Source organism: Rutidosis leptorrhynchoides, chromosome 7 (genome assembly GCF_046630445.1).
Source record: "Rutidosis leptorrhynchoides isolate AG116_Rl617_1_P2 chromosome 7, CSIRO_AGI_Rlap_v1, whole genome shotgun sequence".
NCBI lineage: Eukaryota > Viridiplantae > Streptophyta > Magnoliopsida > Asterales > Asteraceae > Rutidosis > Rutidosis leptorrhynchoides.
Window position 1 is genome coordinate 44,658,923 of NC_092339.1, and position 22,037 is coordinate 44,680,959.

General features: G+C 36.0%; 1 protein-coding gene across 1 annotated transcript in view; it reads right to left on the reverse strand.

The window, feature by feature from the left end:
* Positions 1-13,311, reverse strand: part of LOC139859156 (uncharacterized) — a 36,424-nt gene extending 23,113 nt beyond the window's left edge. Inside the window, exons 1-4 of the mRNA XM_071847956.1 lie at positions 13,305-13,311; positions 11,492-11,566; positions 11,129-11,407; positions 10,670-10,805 (exon numbers count right to left, since the gene is read on the reverse strand). Coding sequence (XP_071704057.1) covers positions 10,670-10,805; positions 11,129-11,407; positions 11,492-11,566; positions 13,305-13,311 — 497 coding nt within the window. The remainder of the gene's footprint in view (positions 1-10,669; positions 10,806-11,128; positions 11,408-11,491; positions 11,567-13,304) is intronic.
* Positions 13,312-22,037: the final 8,726 nt, after the last annotated feature.

A 22,037-nucleotide genomic window follows, 5' to 3' on the forward strand; every position in this document is an offset into this window, starting at 1 on the left:
TGAATATGTTAACACATAAAAATTTCATGATTTAATTCAAAGTATAAGTATTTTTAGAAAAATGGTCATTAAATGATATTTTTGTAACAAAAATGATTAACTTCATAAGTTTCACTAAAGTTTGACCTATGACCTGTGATTTCGAATACAAACTAAGGTATTTACAGTTCATATTCTTAAAGAGGGACTCGATCCAAGGAAGTGGCAAGTTGAACCAACGAAAACGGAGTTGTAACGAAGAAACTATGACCAAAACGAGATCGGATATCTAAGACTAGTTTAGCTACGAAAATAATTGGAGAAAATTAAATAAATCACATATTTTTAAAATAACATGATATTTCATATATATGTACTCATAATTTAATTTTATATGGTTCAGGATCACCCGTAAACAATACGAGAAAATTAATCGTAAGATTCCCATGATTGTACGCAACACGTCATTTGACAACACCGGTACTTTATGTACGCAACACGTCATTTGACAACACCGGTACCATGGGTCAAGATTAATCTCGACCAATACATATACGATGGGGGTTTTATTTATTTCGTTGGGGGTTTATTAAACACCTAAAAATGAACCATTTAAAATTGAATTACTAACATCGGACTGCTAACTACGGACTAAGGAATTATTAAAAGTATTAAAAGTATTATAAGTATATATATGTGACGATTGTTTAAAAAGAAAAGGTATTGATATATTATATATGGATAGGTTCGTGATATCAATCGGAGACCAAGTCAAAATTACATATCTTCAAGGCAAAAGTGAGTATATAGTCCCACTTTTAAACTCTAAATATTTCGGGATGAGAATACATGTATTTTATGTTTTACGTTATGGACACAAGTAACTGAAAAATATATTCTACGTTGAGTTGTACCACTGGCATACTTCCCTGTAGCTTGGTAACTATTATTTACAGCGGTATTGTAAACGCGAATCCTGTTGATAGATCTATCGGGCCTGACAACCCCAACCGGACTGGACGACCAGTATTCAACGGTTGCACAGTACTTCGTTTCGTGACTACACTTGGTACGGTGTAGTAAGATTTCATAATAAAGGGAATATGCGACGTGATTAAATGTTAAGTATGGTTACCAAGTGCTCAACCACTTAGAATATTCTTATTAAAATGTTTACATATGAAATCTTGTGGTCTATATTTATATCGCTGCCGGCATTAAACCTATATCTCACCAACTTTATGTTGACGTTTTAAACATGTCTATTCTCAGGTGATAACTAAAAGCTTCCGCTGCAACATGTTGAATTTAAGCAAGATCTTGAGTATGCATATTTGTGTCAAAAATAAAACTGCATATCCGAGGAATTGTAATGTAAAATATGCTAGAAATCGTATTGTTATCATCACATGTAAAGTTTGTAAGTCTAAGATTATCGCTAAACGATAATCATCTTTTTATTGTCTAAAGCCTGTATTAAAATAAGAGTTATGGTTTGTAATGTAAAATAAATGCAGTTGTTCTTTTAAAAATGTCGCATATAGAGGTCAATACCTCGCAATGAAATCATACGTTATCTAACTCGTTCTTATGGTTAAGGACGGGTTATGACATTTTTCTTGCCTCAAAGTAACTTTCGGGTTCACCATTCTCGGTATAGAGCAAGTAGTTTGCTGATGAAGAATACCTAGGATTAGGTTTGGGTACTCTAGTCGAGCGTCTTAGTGTAGGATTAACCGGAATGGTTGGACCGGTTTCATTTGTAACCTCCTCATCACTAGAACTCGCACTATGTTCGGAATCATCACCGCTTTCCGATTCATCCCCATCATTAGCATTTCCCGACCCCTCACCGTCATTCGGCAATTCATTGTTTCCCAAACTCCCACTAGAACCTGCAAGATCATCAATAGAAACATCGTCAAAAGTAACTTGACTCGGTTTAGGACTCCCCATTTCCGGTTTGCCATAGACCGAATCTTCATCAAAAGTAACATCTCGCGAATGAATTACTTTTCTAGCTTCGTTGTCCCAACAACGATTGCCCATTTCATCCGACCCGTAGCCTATGAAAATACACTTCTTTGACTTAGCTTCAAGCTTTTCTTTATCCGCATCTTTGGTCTTCACATATGCATTACACCCAAAGATCCTAAGGTGACCATAACTCACTTTCTTGTCTTGCCATTCTTCCTCGGGAATTCGGAAACCCAACGGTGTTGAGGGTCCCCTATTTATCAAATAAGCCACCGTGTTAACCGCATCCGCCCAAAACATTTTAGGCAAACCAGCATGTAGTCTCATACTCTTAGCCCTTTCATTTAACGTACGATTCATACGTTCGGCGACCCCATTGTGTTGCGGTGTTTCCGGTACCGTTTTCAACATTCTAATACCGAGCTTTGCACAATGGTCTTTAAACTCAAGACTACCATATTCCCCTCCATTATCCGACTTCAAGCTCTTGACTTTCAAGTTAGTTTCATTTTCTACCATAGCTTTCCACTTCACAAAAGTATTAAATACATCGAATTTAGCTTTAAGAAAATAAACCCATACCTTTCGAGTGGAGTCGTCAATGAAGGTGACATAATAGTGAGAACCTCCATGTGATTCTACATTGGTTGGACCAAACACATCCGTATAAACGAGCTCCAATTTCTCTAACTTAGGTGCATTCCCCGATTTCCCAAAAGTCACCTTCTTTTGCTTCCCATATACACATGGTTCGCAAAACCCAAGTTCTACCTTTTTCAAATCTGGAATTCTCCCACTCGAAACAAGCATCTTCATACCCTTCTCACTCATATGCCCGAGTCTTCGGTGCCATAGAGTTGATTCAGACACAACATTAATCGTAGCAACCACCGTGTCTTCATCAAACACTTCAACCATATAAAGTGTTCCCCTTTTATGTCCACGAGCCACAATACTACTAACCTTAACCACCTTCCATTGGCAGTTTTCAAAAGTAACCGCGTTACCTTCATCATCTAATTGACCAACCGAAATAAGTTTCCTTTTCAATTTAGGAATGTACCTTACGTTCGTCAAAGTCCAATTAGAACCAAGAGTAGTCTTCAAAACAACATCTCCAATGCCCTCTATGTTGAGTTGCTTGTTGTCCGCCAATCTCACCTTGCCTTGATATGAACGAAAATTCTTCATCATGCTTTTGATATGAGTAGCATGAAACAAAGCTCCCGAATCCAAGATCCAAGATTCCATAGAATTTTCAACACTACATAAAAGTGCATCATCACTTTCCCCTTCGGCCAAGTTTACACCTTTCGTGGAACCATTTTTGCAATTCCTTTGAAAGTGCCCTTTTTGATTGCAACCCCAACAAGTAACTTCACTTCTATCTTTCGATGGATGCCTCTTCTTAGACTTCTTCCTACCCTTCTTCTCACCGCGTTCAAATTTTCTACCACGGTTGTCGGTACTTAACAAAGAACCGGATGTCGATTCTCCCGAGTTTCTTCTACGAGTATCTTCACCAAGAATCAAATCCCTTATAGCTTCAAATGCTAGCTTAGTAGTTCCCGTAGAGCTACTAACCGCGGTAACCGTACCCGACCAACTTTCCGGTAATGATGAAAGCAAGATAAGTGCTTTTAGTTCATCATCAAACTTAATCTCTACCGATTCAAGTCTTGAAACGATATTATTAAATTCATTGATATGATCCGTTGCACTCGTACCTTCCTTCATCTTAGTATTAAATAATTGACGCATGAGAAATACCTTATTTGCAGCTGTAGGTTTCTCATACATGTTAGAGAGTGCTTCCAAGCAAGCAAACGTCGTCTTCTCATTCACAACATTGTATGCAACGTTCTTAGCAAGTGAAAGATGAATAGCACCCAAAGCTTGACGATCCAAAAGTGTCCAATCGACATCATCCATGCTTTCGGGCTTGGTCTCTAACAAGGGTTGGTGTAGCTTCTTTTGATACAAGTAATCTTCAATTTGCATCTTCCAAAAGCCAAAGTCTCTTCCATCGAATCGGTCGATTCTAAACTTCCCATCTTCCGCCATCGTTCCCTTAACGAAACCTTGTGCTCTGATACCAGTTGTTAGGATATTAGGACCCAAACAACGCTAGTAATTCTACAAGACTACTAGCCGAGTAGTGATTCTATCAAGATCACTCAAACCTACTTAATGAACGAAAGATAATAAATGCGAAAATGTAAGAACGACACAAGATATAACGTGGTTATATGCAATCGGTGTGATTGCTTTAGTCCACGGACCAACTAGAGAGTGTTTATTACTGAGAATCTGTATTTGGTATGTTACAATTGCATACAATGAGTTCTATATATAGGAGAAAACAAGAACACCATGAAAACTAGCTAGGAATCTTCATCATGACAAGTAATCATCTTGTTTACCAACTAGCCATGCTTTCCACCTTGTAATGGCATGATCACAGCCCTAATTTTAGGTGTAAAGTGATTAACTTTGCACCTAAAGTGAAAGGTGGCCAAAGCATGCTCGGATGTAAAGGTTGCAACTTGCCAACTTGCTGCCAGACACCGTAGATGAAGTGCTGTTGGTTCATTCTGTCGATTGAAATGTTTTCAAGAATCATGAAAGGTTTGAACGCAGATTGTAATCGTCAATATACAAATGAGGTTTAAGATGAAATCAAGTGGCAACTTGAGGAAATATTTAACTGTAGAAGATGAAATTTATTTACAATCTTTTAAATCGAAATGTGTTGTATTTAATATTTCCTACTCTTTTAATAATTTTTAATTGTCCATAATAGTAGTCCAATAGTCCAATAGTTCAATAGCTCCACCAAAACTAGTATATTTTAAGGAAATAGTCATATAGTAACAGTTAGCTAGGAACAGTTAACATTGTTTTAAAGTTTTACGTAGTTAATTAATTGGTTACTAATACATTTTATTTTTGTTCATTATTTTCTCCATTATGCCACTTGTCAAATTTTGACTTGGGTTTTGATCGGCAGAAACTCGTATGTGAAATTTAATTGGAATGAAAATGGTTATTCTTTGGTGAACAGATACTTATATCTGTGGAGTAAGTAGGATAGTAAATGACTGTTGAATCAGATTCGAAGAATGTACATTGTAACTTATTAATGTGAAATCTAAATATTCCTCGGGTATTACCTACCCGTTAAAATATTTTCATCATTAATAGTTTGTACGAAAGACTTTTTAATCATAATCTTTATGAAAATATATATACATATATATTTTCTTCAGATGTAATCATGGATTTAATAAGTCAATATTATATTAGACTCATTTGATTTTTCGGTTCGAGCTAAAATAAGTAATCCCTAAAACTATTAGGATCCACATATTCTTCGCAGAATATTGATGAAGTTAGGGATCAATACTTCATCGTTAATTGATGTTGGTACTTCTTGGTATCTATGGTGCATATGATGTTGATGTTCGTGGGACAGATTGTGAAATTGAGGCTTGGAATGCGGATGTTGTTGTTGGTGGTACTGTTGGTGCTGGTGATGTTGCTGAAGCTGGTACATTTTGCACTATATTCTTCGAATTGATTATTCGAGCGCGAAGTTCGTTGACTTATTATTCCAGGATGATTGTCGGTCGGAACAAGCGGATGAATAAGGTTCAAAATTGTGGATAGAATATAATCTTGTCGAGTTACCCTGGAAATGAGACTGAAAATGGTGTTTCGAACAGGTTCGTCGGTAAACGCTTCAGGTTCATTGTCAAGAGGTGAATTCGGTTGATGGAAGGGATTACCTTCTGCGCGTTTCCATTAATTAAGTCTGCTACGAACCCATCAGATGAATTGATAATGGCTGATTGGTTGATTCATTCTGGTGACACTGCTTTCGGAGCTTAGGTGAAACTCCATATCGGAATAGCTGTCGGAATCCGAGGAATTCGAACTGGTTGAGGGATTCATCTTGTACGATCAGATAAAGGATTTTCGATAAGAAATAGATTATAGGATGTAGATTAGTACCCTGCAATACATAGTTTTACATATGCATATATAATACTAAAATCCCATAAGTTACGGAGGAATCTACGGAATCTGTCAGGCAAAGGTAACAATAACATATACGCTAAGATATGAATTTATCTATACACTGTCTATGCAATAGAGGCAGTAAGACGTGTCTAGACTTTAAGGATGATAAGCAAATAATTTTCGACACTAATGATAAGCAAAACTTTTGACATGCAGACACGATCGAAGTCCAGACTCACTAATGCATCCTAACGACTTATCAGTTAGACTCACTAATACAAGACCTAGTTCGCTAAGACCACCGCTCTGATACCAACTGAAAGGACCCGTCCTAATCCATCCGGACGAAGTCCATATCGATTATAAACGATTCACAACAGTTGATTTCATTGCGAGGTACTTGACCTCTATATGATACATTTTACAAACATTGCATTCATTTTGAAAAGACAATCTTTCATTACATCTTAAGTTGACAGACATACATTTCATTTCATAATATATCCAACTATAATTGACTTAATAATGATCTTGATAAACTCAACGACTCGAATGCAACGTCTTTTGAAATATGTCATGAATGACTACAAGTAATATCTTTAAAATGATCGAATGCACAGCGAAAGATTTCTTTCGTACCTGAGAATAAACATACTTTCAAGTGTCAACCAAAAGGTTGGTGAGTTCATTAGTTTAGCATAAATAATCATTTCATAATTTTAATAGACCACAAGATTTCATATTTCCAGTTCTCATAAACATACGTCCCATGCATAGAGACAAAAATATCATTCATATGGATTGAACACCTGACATGATATAAATTTCGAAGTACTAAAGCATCCGGTACTTTGGATGGGGCTTGTTGGGCCCGATAGATCTATCTTTAGAGTTCGCGTCAATTAGGGTGTCTGTTCCCTAATTCTTAGATTACCAGACTTAAAAAGGGGCATATTCGGTTTAATAATCCAACCATAGAATGTAGTTTCATTTACTCGTGTCTATTTCGTAAAACAGTTATAAAAGCGCATGCATTCTCAGTCCCAAAAATATATATTGCAAAAGCATTTAAAAAGGGATTAATGAAACTCACCTAATGTATTTTGTAGTAAAAATACATAGAACGACATTGAACAAGTATAGAGTTGGCCTCGGATTCACGAACCTATATCATTTATATATTTATTAACTCATGTAATCACAATTGAACAACTTATATATATATATACTATATTACTTATTTTATTTTAGTAATATAATTGTTAATTCATATGTTATATATATAGATATTGTGTTATATTATTATAAATAATAACAATTAACATAAAAGTATGTAATACTAATATAGCTATATGTAACAAATATATTTTTATATAACTATCATTTGTTTGTTAAATGTTAATTATAATATTACTAAAATAATGATAACAATAATAATGATAAAAATAATAATAGTAATAATAATAATATAGTTGTAATGATAATAGTAATAATAATAATAATAATAATAATAATAATAATAATAATAATAATAATAATAATAATAATAATAATAATAATAATAATAATAATAATAATAATAATAATAATAATAGTAATAGTAATAATAATAGCTACCTCTCAAGAAAAGTTCCAAAATAAATGCCTATGTCCAGGCTCGAACCCACGACCTCTTGGTTAACCCCAACACATCCCCAACCACTGAACCATTCGTTTATTTCTGTTTTAATTCATGACTAATTCTATTTAACCCGTTTCTGTTTCTTTCTTCTTCTTCTAACCCTAATCATCATTATATCATCTAAATCATAATCATACTCATAAACATTCTCCATCAACGAATTCATTACATCTTGTCTTCATCATCTAATATTGTTTCGTCATCTTTTATGATCATGATCATCATATCTAACATCATCATCACGATTATCATCAATGTTATCATCACTATCCATAACCTAACAATCCATATCGAATCATCCTAAAATATACAGTGAGTCAAGTATTAGAATATTGAGCTCATTTCATGTTACTTAACCCCACTAAACCAAAAGCCCAAGAGAATTATGGCTAGTAGGATCGTGGCCCAACTTTTACATTGTTTAATCCATGAATTATATAAAGTTAACCCAAGTTACATAGATTTAATTGGATCAAATCGTCTAAAGGGATCCTAACCGAGGAGTAGCAGTAGAGATCGTACTCATATCCTAATCAAATTCATACGCCTCATCATCATATCCTTTCATCATTTTAATCTCATCGTGATATAGTACCTTATCAATATATAATATGATCTCCATCCTAATTATTAAAAGATAACAAGGCATCATTATGTAACCCATTATAGTTGGCCCCTCTCTTTAGTTTTTATGCAATTGTCGGCAAATAATTTCCATCATTTTTCCACTTGCATAAACTTTTTAAAGTGAGTTGTATTAAACTCCTATATATCTATGTTGGCTAAAACTAAACTAGATACATAAATTTATCATACCATCGACTTCTTTACCTTTTATTTTCGTTTGCAACCTAAAAGAGTAGTATGGACTTTACGGTTGATATGTGTGTGGGGTTCGTATAGATCAGCAAGATAGAAGGCAGGCTGCAGTAGCATAGTAGAGGTAGAAGTCGAAGTGAAACAGAAATATTTCTGTTGCATTAGCAGATCTTTCAGTGATAAGAAAAAAATTAACGAGGTGGCGGTTTGATTTTTGGGGTGGTGCAGGAGGTATAGCAAGTGTAGGTTCAAGAGTGGTATTCGTTCATTTAGCCGGAAAAGAATGAACGATTGTAACAATGATCGAATATAGTGGTGGTGGTTTGATTCTTGACATAAAAGAAATTAAAGATGATCGATGGTTTTCATGGTTGAAGTGGTGGTTTCAAGTGTACATGACTTGTTAGTTTAAACAGAAAAAAAAAATGAAAACAAGTACCTGATGGGGCGGTTTGGTATCACATGATACAGAAAAAAAAAATGGCGATGAAAGGTGAGGGTTTCAACTAGGGTGATGAAGTGGTGGTGTGATGGTTATGGTATTGGTGTTTGTTCGAAAATGAAACAACGAAGCCAATGGTAGCAGTGGTTCGTGACTTGTCATGGTTGGGTGATGGTGATCGTATGAAAATAAGAAACAAGAATCATACCTATTAGCCGATGTTTGTAGTAAGGTGGTTTAAATGGATATTTGATCATGGGTTTGAAGTGGGTTTCATCGAACGGATCAGGAAACAAACGCAGCATTTGAGGACATTGAAGTGGTTCAACGGGTTTGAGATGATGGTGGTTGATCCGAAAATAACAGAGATAACAAATATGTTCGTATGGATTGGTTGATGGGGTTTGGTTGTTGGTTTCAATGGGAAGACATAGGTGATGGTTCGAGTGGTATAACTTGTAGTATTATAATGGGTTTGTTAACAGCTCAAACTATTTCCATGGTATTGATGTTCTTGGTTGCAGTTAAGAGAAAGAGAGATAGATATTATTGATAGGTGATAAAGTAAGGCATATGCATATCTTTAGATATCATAAAGTCAAGTGGGAATATTTCATATTCTGAACAAACGAGCACAGACAAAACATAGTACCAATTAACAGATAGATACAAGGATTTGATACAGTTTCGATAGTTACATGCAACTGATTTAGATTCTAAACAAATTACAATTCGTACTATGATCTTATCCTCTTTTTAATAATAATTAATAATTAATAATTATAATTATATTAATAATAATCTAAATAAAAATAAAAATATTAATAATAATAATAATAATGCTAAAAATAAAGATTTCTAATGATAATGATAATGATAATGATAATGATAACTAAAATAATAATACTAATTGTAGTAACAATTAAAATTATAATTTTTATAGCTAATTTTGATAATAATAATATTATTAATGATAACCATATTAAATTGTAATAAGGTTGATAATAATGATGATAATAATACTGTTAGTAATGATACTAATAATAATAATACTAATTACAATAATATTAGTAGTAATAGTATAACAATTTATATTTACATCCATTTTCATAATAATATTAATGATACTATTATAGATGTTAATATTGAAAGTAATAATATTATTACTATAACCATTATAGTTTAATTTATAATTAAATTTACTATATCAGATATTAGCATTACATGTTATTAATTATATGATATATATAATACTAATAATAATACTTAATGTCAATAATTGATAATAATAATTCTTAATTCAATTGATTAAATATTATTATTTCCAATTATTATATTTATTTACATTTATGTATGTATACACCTGTACATATTTATTTACAAATAATTTGTTCGTGAATCGTCGGGGTTAGTCAAAGGGTAATTGAATATCTGAACATCGTTTCAAAACTTTCGAGACTCAACATATCGGAAACATAATTAGATTAGGTTTAAATTTGGTCGGAAATTCCCGGGTCATCACACAATGCTCCGCATCAATAACTCTCGGACTATTTTGCTCTATGAATGCGCCGCATCCATGTCAAGATGCACCGCATTTGACTGCTTCACGCTTCCCGAAATCTGCAAAATCCGTGCAAGTGTTGGAACAGTTTTTTTTTCTCGTTTTGTATAAATGTCTCGATAATCTAACATGATTTTGGTAAGGCCAATTCAAACTTCTTATTCAAAAATGAATAAGCTGATACCTTAAATAATTATGTCCGCGCACTTTAAATGTACTTGGATCAAGTGGTGACCAAGAATCTGACAATTTTATCTCTATTGGACAATATGGAACTTGAGAACCAGCAATCGGTCTTCTTAAAATACCTTTTGGAGACACTGAAATAGAAAGATAAATGAGGGATTAAAACTAAGTGATCCAAACTGAATGCATTCAGCCCTTCGTAGAGATGGCAATCTCGACCCAATCACTTATGAATGGGTCTATACAGGTTATGTTATATCTTGAGTGGTCCAAATGGATAGGCTAACCCACCCACCCTTTTTACCTTTTATGACATGTTACATTATAAATATATAATATGGCCAGCCCATTTCGTCCATACAAAATTACCTTTTATGACCCGACCCATAAAGCCAACCCACCATTTTGCCACATGTAGCCAGTTGGGGAAGCAATATGAAACAAACACAAGTCTTACATATACAAAGATTGGACTGCGTTTCCCGCCATTTAAAGGAAAGTCTTGAAGACATTTTCTTCTTTGCACTTTGAGGGCTTGAACACAATGATTTGCTCTTTACATCTATGGAGGTTGTGCAAATTAGACAAGGCAAATAATTGTTTTGAATCCTATTTTCAGGTGATAGTTCACTCGGTTTAGATAAGGAATCAGATGCAGAGAAAAAAGAGCCCGTGACATGATCAGAAACTCTTGGAGTCACTGACGCACTAATCGAGCTGCTTTGTGATGCAATATCTGGATGAGAACCAAAATCAAATCTAAAAATTTCAAGCAACGGTTACAAATCGACATGAACACAAGTTAATATTCATAGCTTACCATCTTGAGTACTGTAAAAATCTTCCTCACCATCAGAGTCGATCCGAGTCTCGGTATCAAACCACTCTGTACTTCCTGATATAAATAAAATTGATCAATAAACGATGAATTTCCAAGAGACATGAATGAACATGAACACATAAATTAAGCTACATTCAATACAGTAAAATTTACATAGATTAAGCTACAATTAATACAGGAAAATTTATGTTTCATTTCCCAGGTTTAACAAATACTGAAATTTCTTTCTCTTGTTTCATTTTCAAGCCTGCCTTTTGTTTTCTCATAGAACTTGTACTACTTCAATATATTCTAACTGAAATGCATTCACAAAATAACTAATTGTTGATTATAATTTAAATAATGAAAGTTACAAATTTGTTAATCTTGAGATTAAAGGAAAAAAATAACTGAAATCATCAGGAACTACACCATGTCATACAGAATTCCACTATTTAAGTCGAAATTCAAACAGTATACTCACCTAATCCAAAAACTTGACTCAAAATTTATATTCATATAGCTTCAAAATTTTAATAATTTTCTTTAAATTTAACATACTATACTCAACTTTATCTTCTGCATGTACTTCTTAAGTGATTATTGTAGTTTCAGTTTGAGGTGTATAACAAAAATATCATATTATGATTTCCAAAGATTAATTGTCAAATAATCAGAATAATAAAATACTTAATAATTCTTGTAAATAAAAACTGGAATAAGCTATAATTATAATTACTACTGAACTGTCACTAACTTTTTCTTCATCTCATTGTGATTCAGAATCTTGTTGTGCAATCCCCAGTATGTAATAATTAGGCAAAGAGAAATGGAGAACCTAATCAATTCATCATGATTGTGTGTGTTGGTGCATAATCCCAAGTTCTATTTTGTAATGAGTTCTATTCGTTTTGTATTTTCTATTTCAGTCGTGTAAGGATTACGTCATTAATACATTGTGTTTGGATTGTTTAATATGATGACGTGAAATGGTTCGAGCAGTTTGGTTGGTTGCTCAGACCATTGACCGATGGTAGAGACCATCGGTCGAGGGACTATCACCATCGGCCGTAGGTCCCAGACCACCGGCCGATGGTCACTGTGATTATATATAAATACGGGTTTTGGGTTTCATTGTTAGGTTACACACCCAATATCCTTTAGCCATCGTAATTCTCTGTGATTACAGTCCCAGACCAAACCCCAACCGAATAAAAACCTCTAGGCGTCGATTATATCAACGTAGTGTTGGTTAGATTGATCCCGAAAGTGAAACACGTATTCGATTCACCCTAGTTATTGTTTTCCGCCTTTCATCTAGGTTTCACGTTTGATCTAAGATCCAAATAACGTCTTCAAAGTGGTATCAGAGCTGTGGCTTCTTGATCAAAACGTTTTTGAGTCGAATCAAGTGTTTTTGTTTTAGGGTTTTGGTCTAAACGGGTTTTTGAGTAAAAGTTGAGATTTTTACGTTTAATTTTTGTGTTTTTGTGTTTATTATTGTTACTGGGTGTTTTTCTGAAGTTTCTACCGGTTTTGTTTAAGTCTAGAACGTCAAAATCGATCAGATTTGTAGTTTTTATCGAAAACCCTAGGTTTTTCTGCCCAGAATTCGTAAGAACTACCCTCGGCCGAGCGTCTCTGACCATCGACCGTTCGTCTCGACCCTCGACCGTTCGTCATACACAATCGACCGATCGTCTCTTATTGAACCGGAGGACAGTCTTTCATAACATTGAATCGTTTGTCTTTACCCTCGGTCGTTCGTCTCTTGACCATCGATCGATCGTCACCTATCATCGGCCGATAGTACCTTCCATCGACCGACGGACATAATTCTAAGATTCAGTTACAAAGTCTACACCATCGACCGTTAGTCAATGACCTCCGACCGATCGTCACCGACCTCCGACCGATTGTCTTGTCCTTCGGCCGATCCTCTTTTGAGACAGAATCTTATAATTATTTTTAATTAATCTTAATCAGTTAAAATGTCTGACTCAAACGAACCAGTGATGAATGAATACAGTGCATTAGTTATTGCACCTGGACTACAAAAGCTATTACTGAATAAAAGAGAATCTGGTTCTTCGAATAAAGTACCTAGACTTGACAACCTTAAGAATTTCTTGGACTGGAAAGTTAGGTTTGTTATTTACTTAAACGGTGTCGACTCTATACTTTGGGAATGTATTGAGAATCCGTATGTATGGCCATGCGGAGCAGATGGTGAACCCAAAGAAACTTCACAGTTTAGTCCCACAGAGCGTGAAGAGTACAATCTTGAGTGTAGATGTTATGCTTAGCTAACCCAAGCGTTGTCTAAGGAGATTTTTCAGCAATTTAAGAACCGAAACAAAACATCGTATACTATATGGTTGGCTCTTCAATCAGCAACAGAGGGTACAGCTACTTATCGTGCGACTAAGGGTAAGGTTTTGAAGGATGAATGGAGGGTGTTTGCAGCTCTTTCATCAGAATCTCTAGGACAGACTTTGGAAAGATATCGATTATTGGTTGCAGAGATGGCAGATTATGGGATTGAGGTGCCTGATGAAAAGGCAGTAAGGGTGTTGAAAGATGGTCTTCCATAAAAGTGGGATCATGAGATTGAAAAGATTCAGAACAGGTACAGCTCATCAGGTCATCCATTGACACTAACAGCTTTTACGTCGAAGTTGATGGAGAAGGACATTCAAGATGAAGCAAAGAGAAAGAGACTTGGTTCTGTAGCTACTGCTGCATCATCTTTAGCTTCATCTTCTGGTACTCATGCTCCACTACAGACAGCATACATATCAGCCAATGCTTCACAAATGTCTGCACCATCGTCTCATTCCGGCTACTTTAATGCTAAATTACAAGCTCAAAATTCTACAATTAAGATGATTGAGGATTCTACGATTCAACAGACTCAGACTCAGATTCAAACTCTTGTGTTTCAAACTGAGAATATCAAGAAGAGATCTCCCGAATCTATTCAGGAAGATATGGCATTGGCAGCTATTGTTGTTAACTCATACAACGATATGATTGGTGGACAAGTGCTTAATAGTCATCTTGAAAATGAAGACTATGATCAGATTGATGAGGACGAGCTTGAGATAATGGATATACTCTACTGTATGGGTAGCATTGTGAGATGTGCTAGAAAGTACTTGAAGAGAACAGGACAAAGATCGTTGAGTTTGAATCGAGATTCGAAATTTGGTTTTGATATGTCAAAGGTTAGGTGCTACAATTGTGATGAATATGGTCATTTTAAGAAGACTTGCACGAGACCACCCAAGCCTGGTTTTCATGATCCTTTTCACCAGACAACCACCTCAGTTACACCACAACATGTAATTGTAGAAAAAGAATCTTCGGGTTCTGTTCAATCCAAGGCTTTGACTACAACGTATGCGGATGAAGTATGTGACTGGTCCATCTCAGTAGATACGCAAAAAGCTAATGTTGTGTTTGTAGGTAAAAGCGAAGCAGAAATTGAAGAGGAAAGAATTGTTCGGAAAAATACAGGTTGTACGGGTAAGGATAATCCGAATTGCACATGCTATGTGTGCAAATGTGATGCTAGGTTGAAGAGAGCAGAAGAGCTGATGAAATTTTGCTTCAGGAAGAGGATTAAGGATAGGTTGTATGATAAGTTTCGAAAAGCTCAGGACTTATCAGATCTTGAGTTTACTACTGACTCGTCTGATGAAGAAGAAGGGATAAGTTGTCATGTTGGTACTTGGTTCAGAAAGGAGCTGGAACATTTGCTCAACTGTGATCTTAAGAGTGGTGATGAGAAGATTGTTACTGTTCAGAGTCCAGTTTGTGGAGATCAAGGTGAGGGTAAAAGAGGTTATGAGGCTGATTACTCAGATAGTACGAGCTCAGAGTCAGAGTCAGAATCAGATGCAGATTCTCAAGTTGGAAGAAATGACTATGCATTCATGGCCAACACGACCGGAAATGATAAGGTATGTATTGACTCAGTTTCTAATTGTTCTAAATGCATTGGTTATGAACAGGAAATTGAGAGGCTTGAATGTGTTATCACAAAGCTTAATGAGATATCTGTTACATGTGAGACTTGTCCTAAGCTTAGAATTGACCTTAAGAATTTAAGTTTGGAGAATCAGACTAATAAAAAGAACTATGATGATGCGCTTTTCTACCTTAATAAACAGAAAGACTATGTTGATGTGATTAAGTCTTTAGAAAATCAGGTGGGTCACTTAAAATCAACGGTTATAGATGATGGAAAAGTGATTACTATGTATTTGGGACAGATAGAGACTCTTAAGGCAGAAATGGATTCATTTAAGTTGAAATACAAGTCTGAAAAAGCTAGGATCGACAATTGGCAGAGGATGTCTTATGTAAAACAGACTTTGAATCCTCCTAAACAGCAGGGTTTTGGTTACAACCAGGTTGCCCTGCCACTTCTAGGTGAGTATATTAACAAACCAGTTGAGAAAAGTAAGGTTCCAGTTGTAGAACTAGAATATGGTAAGCCTAAAGAAACACCTGTTGAGAGTTCTGTTAAGATAGTTGAGTCGAAGAAGCCTTTAGATGTTATCTATGAAACAGAGTCAGATACTGATATCGATACTGAGAAAGACAGCAAACCTTTTGAGCTTGTCACTAAACCAGTTACCATTCGGAAAAATCCTGCTAATGCTGGTAAGATGACTGAGAGTCAGAAGGCTCAGTCTAAGAAAACTGTGACTCCCAAATAGAATAAGAAGAAGAACACTCAGGGAGTGTCACCTAAGTTTGTCAGTAAGGGAATGATAGATGAATCAGGTCCTAAGGTAGAACAATCACCAACAGGTGCAAGTTCCAAATCTGGTAGTGTGTCCAAGTATGTTCCGCCTGGTCGTTGACAGACTGTTAAGCAACAAATCTCGTCATCCCCTACGACTAGACAACATACTGAACCACCTAGGAGACAGTTTTCACTAATTAGACGCAAATTGTTTAATTCTCATGATTTTGATAATGTTAACTGCTTCAATTATGGGAGGTTGGGACACAGGGCTATGAATTGTAGACCCATTCGACAGACACCAAGAAGGAAGGTTGATCTTAGTCCAAATCGTCCCTTTAATAGGAGATCACCTTCACCAGTGTTTAATTCTTTTTCTGTGCAAACAAATGATAAAAAGGTTTTTCAAACTAATGATTATTATAGAAAACCATTACCGAATAACACAGTTTGGAAACCTAAATCTGAAGTTAAGAGTGTTCAAAATCCTGAAGGTCCTTCTGGATCTAAAGGACAATGGGTGGAGTTGCCAGTTGTTGGTGTTGATGGGAAACTCACTGCCATTAGGGCATGGGTGACCCTTTCTAACTAATCCTCTTACTTTAATGTGCAGGTTGCCTACAATCCACGATGTAGTACTTGGATTGTTGATAGTGGGGCATCCAGGCACATGACAGGGAACTTGTCTTTGCTGTCTAATGTGAAAATAGTGGATGGAGGACCAGTTTCTTTTGCAGGTAGTGAAGGAGGATTTATTACTGCTCAGGGTGTTATTGCTAATGAGAATGTTAGCTTTGATAAAGTTAATTATGTAGAGCAGATGTCGAACAATCTGCTTTCAGTTTCACAAGTTGCTGACAAAAAGTATACCATTGCTTTTGATGATAAGTTTTGTTATATTTTGAGAAAAGAGTTTGTAATTCCGGAAGACATGATTCTGATGACGGCTCCAAGGTGCAAGGATCTCTATATCCTTGATATGCGTAAGGCTTATGTTAAAGCTGCTACAGGCCATCAGGCATTTGTTTCTAAGGCTACTGAACAGGAGTTGATTATCTGGCATAAGCGTATGGGTCATCTGAGTCTAAGGAAGATGAATAATCTAGTCCACAATGAATTGGTTGAAGGTGTGAATGTTAAGAGTTTTCATATTCTAGAAGGTTGTCTTCCGTGTAAGCAAGGGAAACAGACTAAGAAGTCACATACTGTCAAGAAGTATCATTCAGTTAATATTCCTTTGGAATTGCTGCACATGGACCTCTTTGGTCCAGTTAACTGTAAAACTCTCACCGGAGAGTCTTACTGCTTAGTGGTTACAGATGAATATTCTCGTTTCTCGTGGGTTGTGATGTTGAAACACAAGTCAGATACTTTCGATCATATTAAAGTTTTGATTCTAAAGCTCGAAAGTTTGTATAAGTTGAAGGTTAGAAAGATTCGTACTGATAATGGTACGGAATTTAAGAACAATCAGATGCTGCTGTTCTATAATGAGAAGGGGATACAACAACAGTTCAGTCCTGCTTATAAACCTCAATCAAATGGTGTTGCTGAAAGAAAGAACAGGACTCTAATTGAAACCGCAAGAACAATGCTAGCAGATTCATGTCTTCCAATTGTTTTCTGGGGTGAAGCCGTGAGTACTGCATGCTATGTGATGAACAGAGTTCTAGTGGTGAAGAGACATGGTAAAACATGTTATGAACTGTTACACAAGAGAAAGCCAAACATTAAACATTTTGAACCCTTTGGTGCACCTTGTACTATTCTGGTACGAGACTCTGGAGGAAAATTTAATTCAAAGGTGATCTCTGGTATCTTCTTGGGATATGGGAACCCGAACAAACGGGTGTATAATACTGAGTCCAAGTGTGTAGAAGAACGTTATGAGGTTGATATTCAACGCAATGCTCCACCTCGTGTCAGTAAAGGATTCGCATGGCAGTTTGAATATGATAAGTTATTTGATTCCTTTAATCTTCCGCCAGATGCTACAGATGAAGAAGTTCTGACTCAGATATTGTTTGATTCTCAAAACACTTCTGAAAATGTTATCACTACTCCAGTGCAGGTTCAGAATTCGGTTTCTAGCTTGCAACCAAGTCCGCAGAGTGTTAGAGGTGATTTTGATTCAAATGAGGACGGGGTAGTATATACAGATGAAGATAGTGAGCTTGAAGATGACAAGGAAGTTAGTCAAACGCAACTGACTGAGGAACATATTAATCCTCTATATAATCAACCACCAACTGTAACAGTGACTGAACCGCCAACTGAAGCAGGAGGTGTACGTAGATCCAATCGTGTGATTCTGCCACCTAAATGACTTGATGATTATTATGTGGATTCAAGAGGCATTCCTCACATTAGTATTCCTCTAGGGAAGTCTAATGAAGCCTCTACATCTGAAGTTCCGACTATATCAGAGGTTCCCGTGACTAGTGTAAGTTCAACAGTAGCGGAAGATGTTCAGACAGAGAGTGCGAATGTGGTAACAGCTTTTTATTCAACGTTGAATAAGACAGGAAGAATATTTATGCATGCTCACTCATGTTATGTGTGTCAAATTGAACCTAAAGATGCTTATGAGGCATTGAAGTTTGACGAGTGGGTTAGTGCAATGCAAGAGGAGCTGTTACAATTCAAACATTTAAAGGTTTGGAAGCTAGTCAATCCACCAAATGGTTGTGTACCCTATGGTCTTCGATGGGTTTTGAAAAATAAGAAGGATGAACAGGGTATTGTTATCAGAAACAAAGCTAGACTGGTGGTAAAGGGATATCAACAGATCCCTGAAATTGACTATGATGAAGTTTTTGTTCCAGTTGCACGACTGGAAGCAATTAGGATTTTCTTGGCCTTTGCATCCTTCATGGGTTTTAAAGTTTTTCAGATGGATGTCAAAAGCGCATTTTTGTACGGCGAGATCAATGAAAGAGTGTTTGTTGAACAACCACCTGGTTTCGAAGACCCGCATTTCCCAGAAAAGGTTTATCGACTTGAAAAGGCACTTTATGGTCTTCACCAAGCTCCTAGAGCATGGTATGCAACATTGTCAAACTACATGATTGAAAACGGTTTCAGGAGAGGTGTCATTGATCAGACACTTTTCATCAAGAAGAAGGGACAACATCTTATGTTAGTGCAGGTCTATGTTGATGATATTATCTTCGGGTCAACAGATCAGAGAATGGTTGATGAGTTTGAGAAAGTCATGCAGCAGAAGTTCAAGATGAGTTCGATGGGAACGATAAAGTTTTTCCTAGGTCTACAAGTAGCTCAGACGGATAAAGGTATCTTTTTGCATCAAACCAAGTATGTTGCTGATATTCTGAAGAGGTTTCAAATGGAAGCAGAAAGACCCGCTAAGACTCCGTTGTCTGTAAATCATGGGATTTCTCCTGATTATGAGGGTGCTTCAGTGGACCAACCATTATACAGGGCAATCATCGGTTCTCTAATGTATCTTACCGCTTCTCAACCAGATATCATGTTTGCAGTTTGTCTGTGTGCTCGTTATCAGGCAAATCCTAATGTTCATCATAAGTTAGTAGTTAAGAAGATTCTGAGGTATTTGAAAGATACACCGAGCTTGGGGTTATGGTATCCATGTGAGGATGGTTTTGATCTCAAAGCGTATAGTGATTCGGACTATGGAGGATGTAAGAAAGATTTTAAGTCAACATTAGGAGGTTGTCAGTTTCTGGGAAGCAAACTTGTTACCTGGCAGTGTAAGAAGCAGACAGCTGTGGCTCAGTCCACTTGTGAAGCAGAATACATTGCCGCGGCCAGCTGTACATCTCAGGTCATCTGGATTCAACAACAACTACGTGACTACGATTTGCAAATTTCTAACACTCCTATTTATGTTGATAATATTGCTACCATAGCTGTCACTAAAAATCCCGTAAATCATTCTAAAACGAAACACATAGGCATTAAATACCATTTCATTAGAGATTTCTATGAGAAAAAGCTGATAGATGTAGTGTAGCGACCCGTCAAAATCGTCATTTGACGGCGCCGTCTACTTAGGTCCCGTTACGTGGTCATAAGTCTTTAAAACAACGTTTGACCAAAAGATGTGTCGCATTCATTTCAAATGTAAAGATTGTTCAAAGTTTACGAGAATAGTTCCACCACAAGTTACGTTACAAAGTTATAAGTACAAATGAAACTTATGCGACACAATTTAAAAGTAGCCAAAAGACACTCCATGTATGCATATATATATACTCGACATCCAATGCAAGTATCAAAATAATGAGCGGAAGCATGTATCATGTATCGTTCAAGGACCTGAGAAAAACATAGAAATCTGTCAACGAAAACGTTGGTGAAATCATAGGTTTAAGTAAGTAAGTACAAGTGAACCACAAGATTTGCAACAATGAGATAATAGTAATACATTCCAAAAGTTTGTTTCACGAGCACCCAATTATCAATGCTTAACATTCCTTCCATTGAACCCCATCACTTAGTGCTAGAACATACACTGTTTCTCGAAAATATATTTCATTCGTAAACGATAGCGAACCGTTTGAATGAGGGTTTGTCAAACCCATATGGATCCATACAACATAAGTTCTCGCTTACACCCGGCAAGTGTAACTAATGATAATCGAATTGAGGATTTTGTTCTAAACTCGTATGTAGAATGTTTGTTTTCCTGTACTTGTGTTCACTTAGTAAAGAAATGTTTATGTTTTCTCATCCCAAATGTAAGTTCAAAAAGAGTAAAAGTGGGACTATGATCTCACCTTGAGTGCACGAGTAGTAAAGTACTTCAACAAGTAAACATGTGCAAAGAACAATGCTAGTCTTGACCTAAACAATAGGTTGTATCAATAACGGTAAACACGATAGGTCAAAGATGTTCAATTAGTCCTATGGCTCGTTAAGACTCGATCATAATAGCATGTGAATCAAATTGACATGTTTCATGCAAGGTACAAGTATAAAAACATGTTAGAAAGGTTGCATAATCATTTGGTTAAGTTTGACAAAAAGTCAAACTTTGGTCGGTCAAAGTCAACGAAAGTCAACACGTTCGGGTCGGGTCCCGAACTATTTTTCTGAGGTTTTTATTCATATATAGGCATGTTAGAACAAGTCTCATGTGAATTGGAGGTCTAGAACGGGCCAAACATTTTTCACATTTGGGACAAGGAGGTCAGAACCTGGCCCCCTTATATGTCGCGCCGCGACAGGAAAGGGCCGCGCCGCGGCAAAGGCCGGGTGCTGGTGCCTGGCCAGTCCCAAATGTTCAAGTCTCAATCCAAAACCTTTTTGTGCATAAAACACAAACCGCTAACACTTAGGACTCGCACCTTATATCGTTGGAAAGCTCTTTTGACGTAGAATGCAACTAAACACAATTCATCAATCAAAAACCTCATTTGTAACAACCGAGTTTTCAAACCAAGTGATCATTCAATGCACACATTAATGCTTCAAACTCACCAATGCACATTTAATGATTTAGGCATTCAATGCATACATATGACATGCCATTTTGTAGGTAATTGAGCATACAATACAACTAACAACTTACTAACAACAAATCATGGCAATCAATGCATCAAATAATCATTTCAAGTTCATTAAACCCTAGCTCAATTCCACCAAAAATCACTAAACAAGTTCTTAGAGTTTTCTCATGCAACCTATACATCAAAATGAAGCTAGTGATACTAGGAACACAATTAAAATATGAACTTTTAACATCTAACAACCTATGATCATCCAAAATTCAAGAACAACACACCAAAATTCAAGTTCATGCTAGTT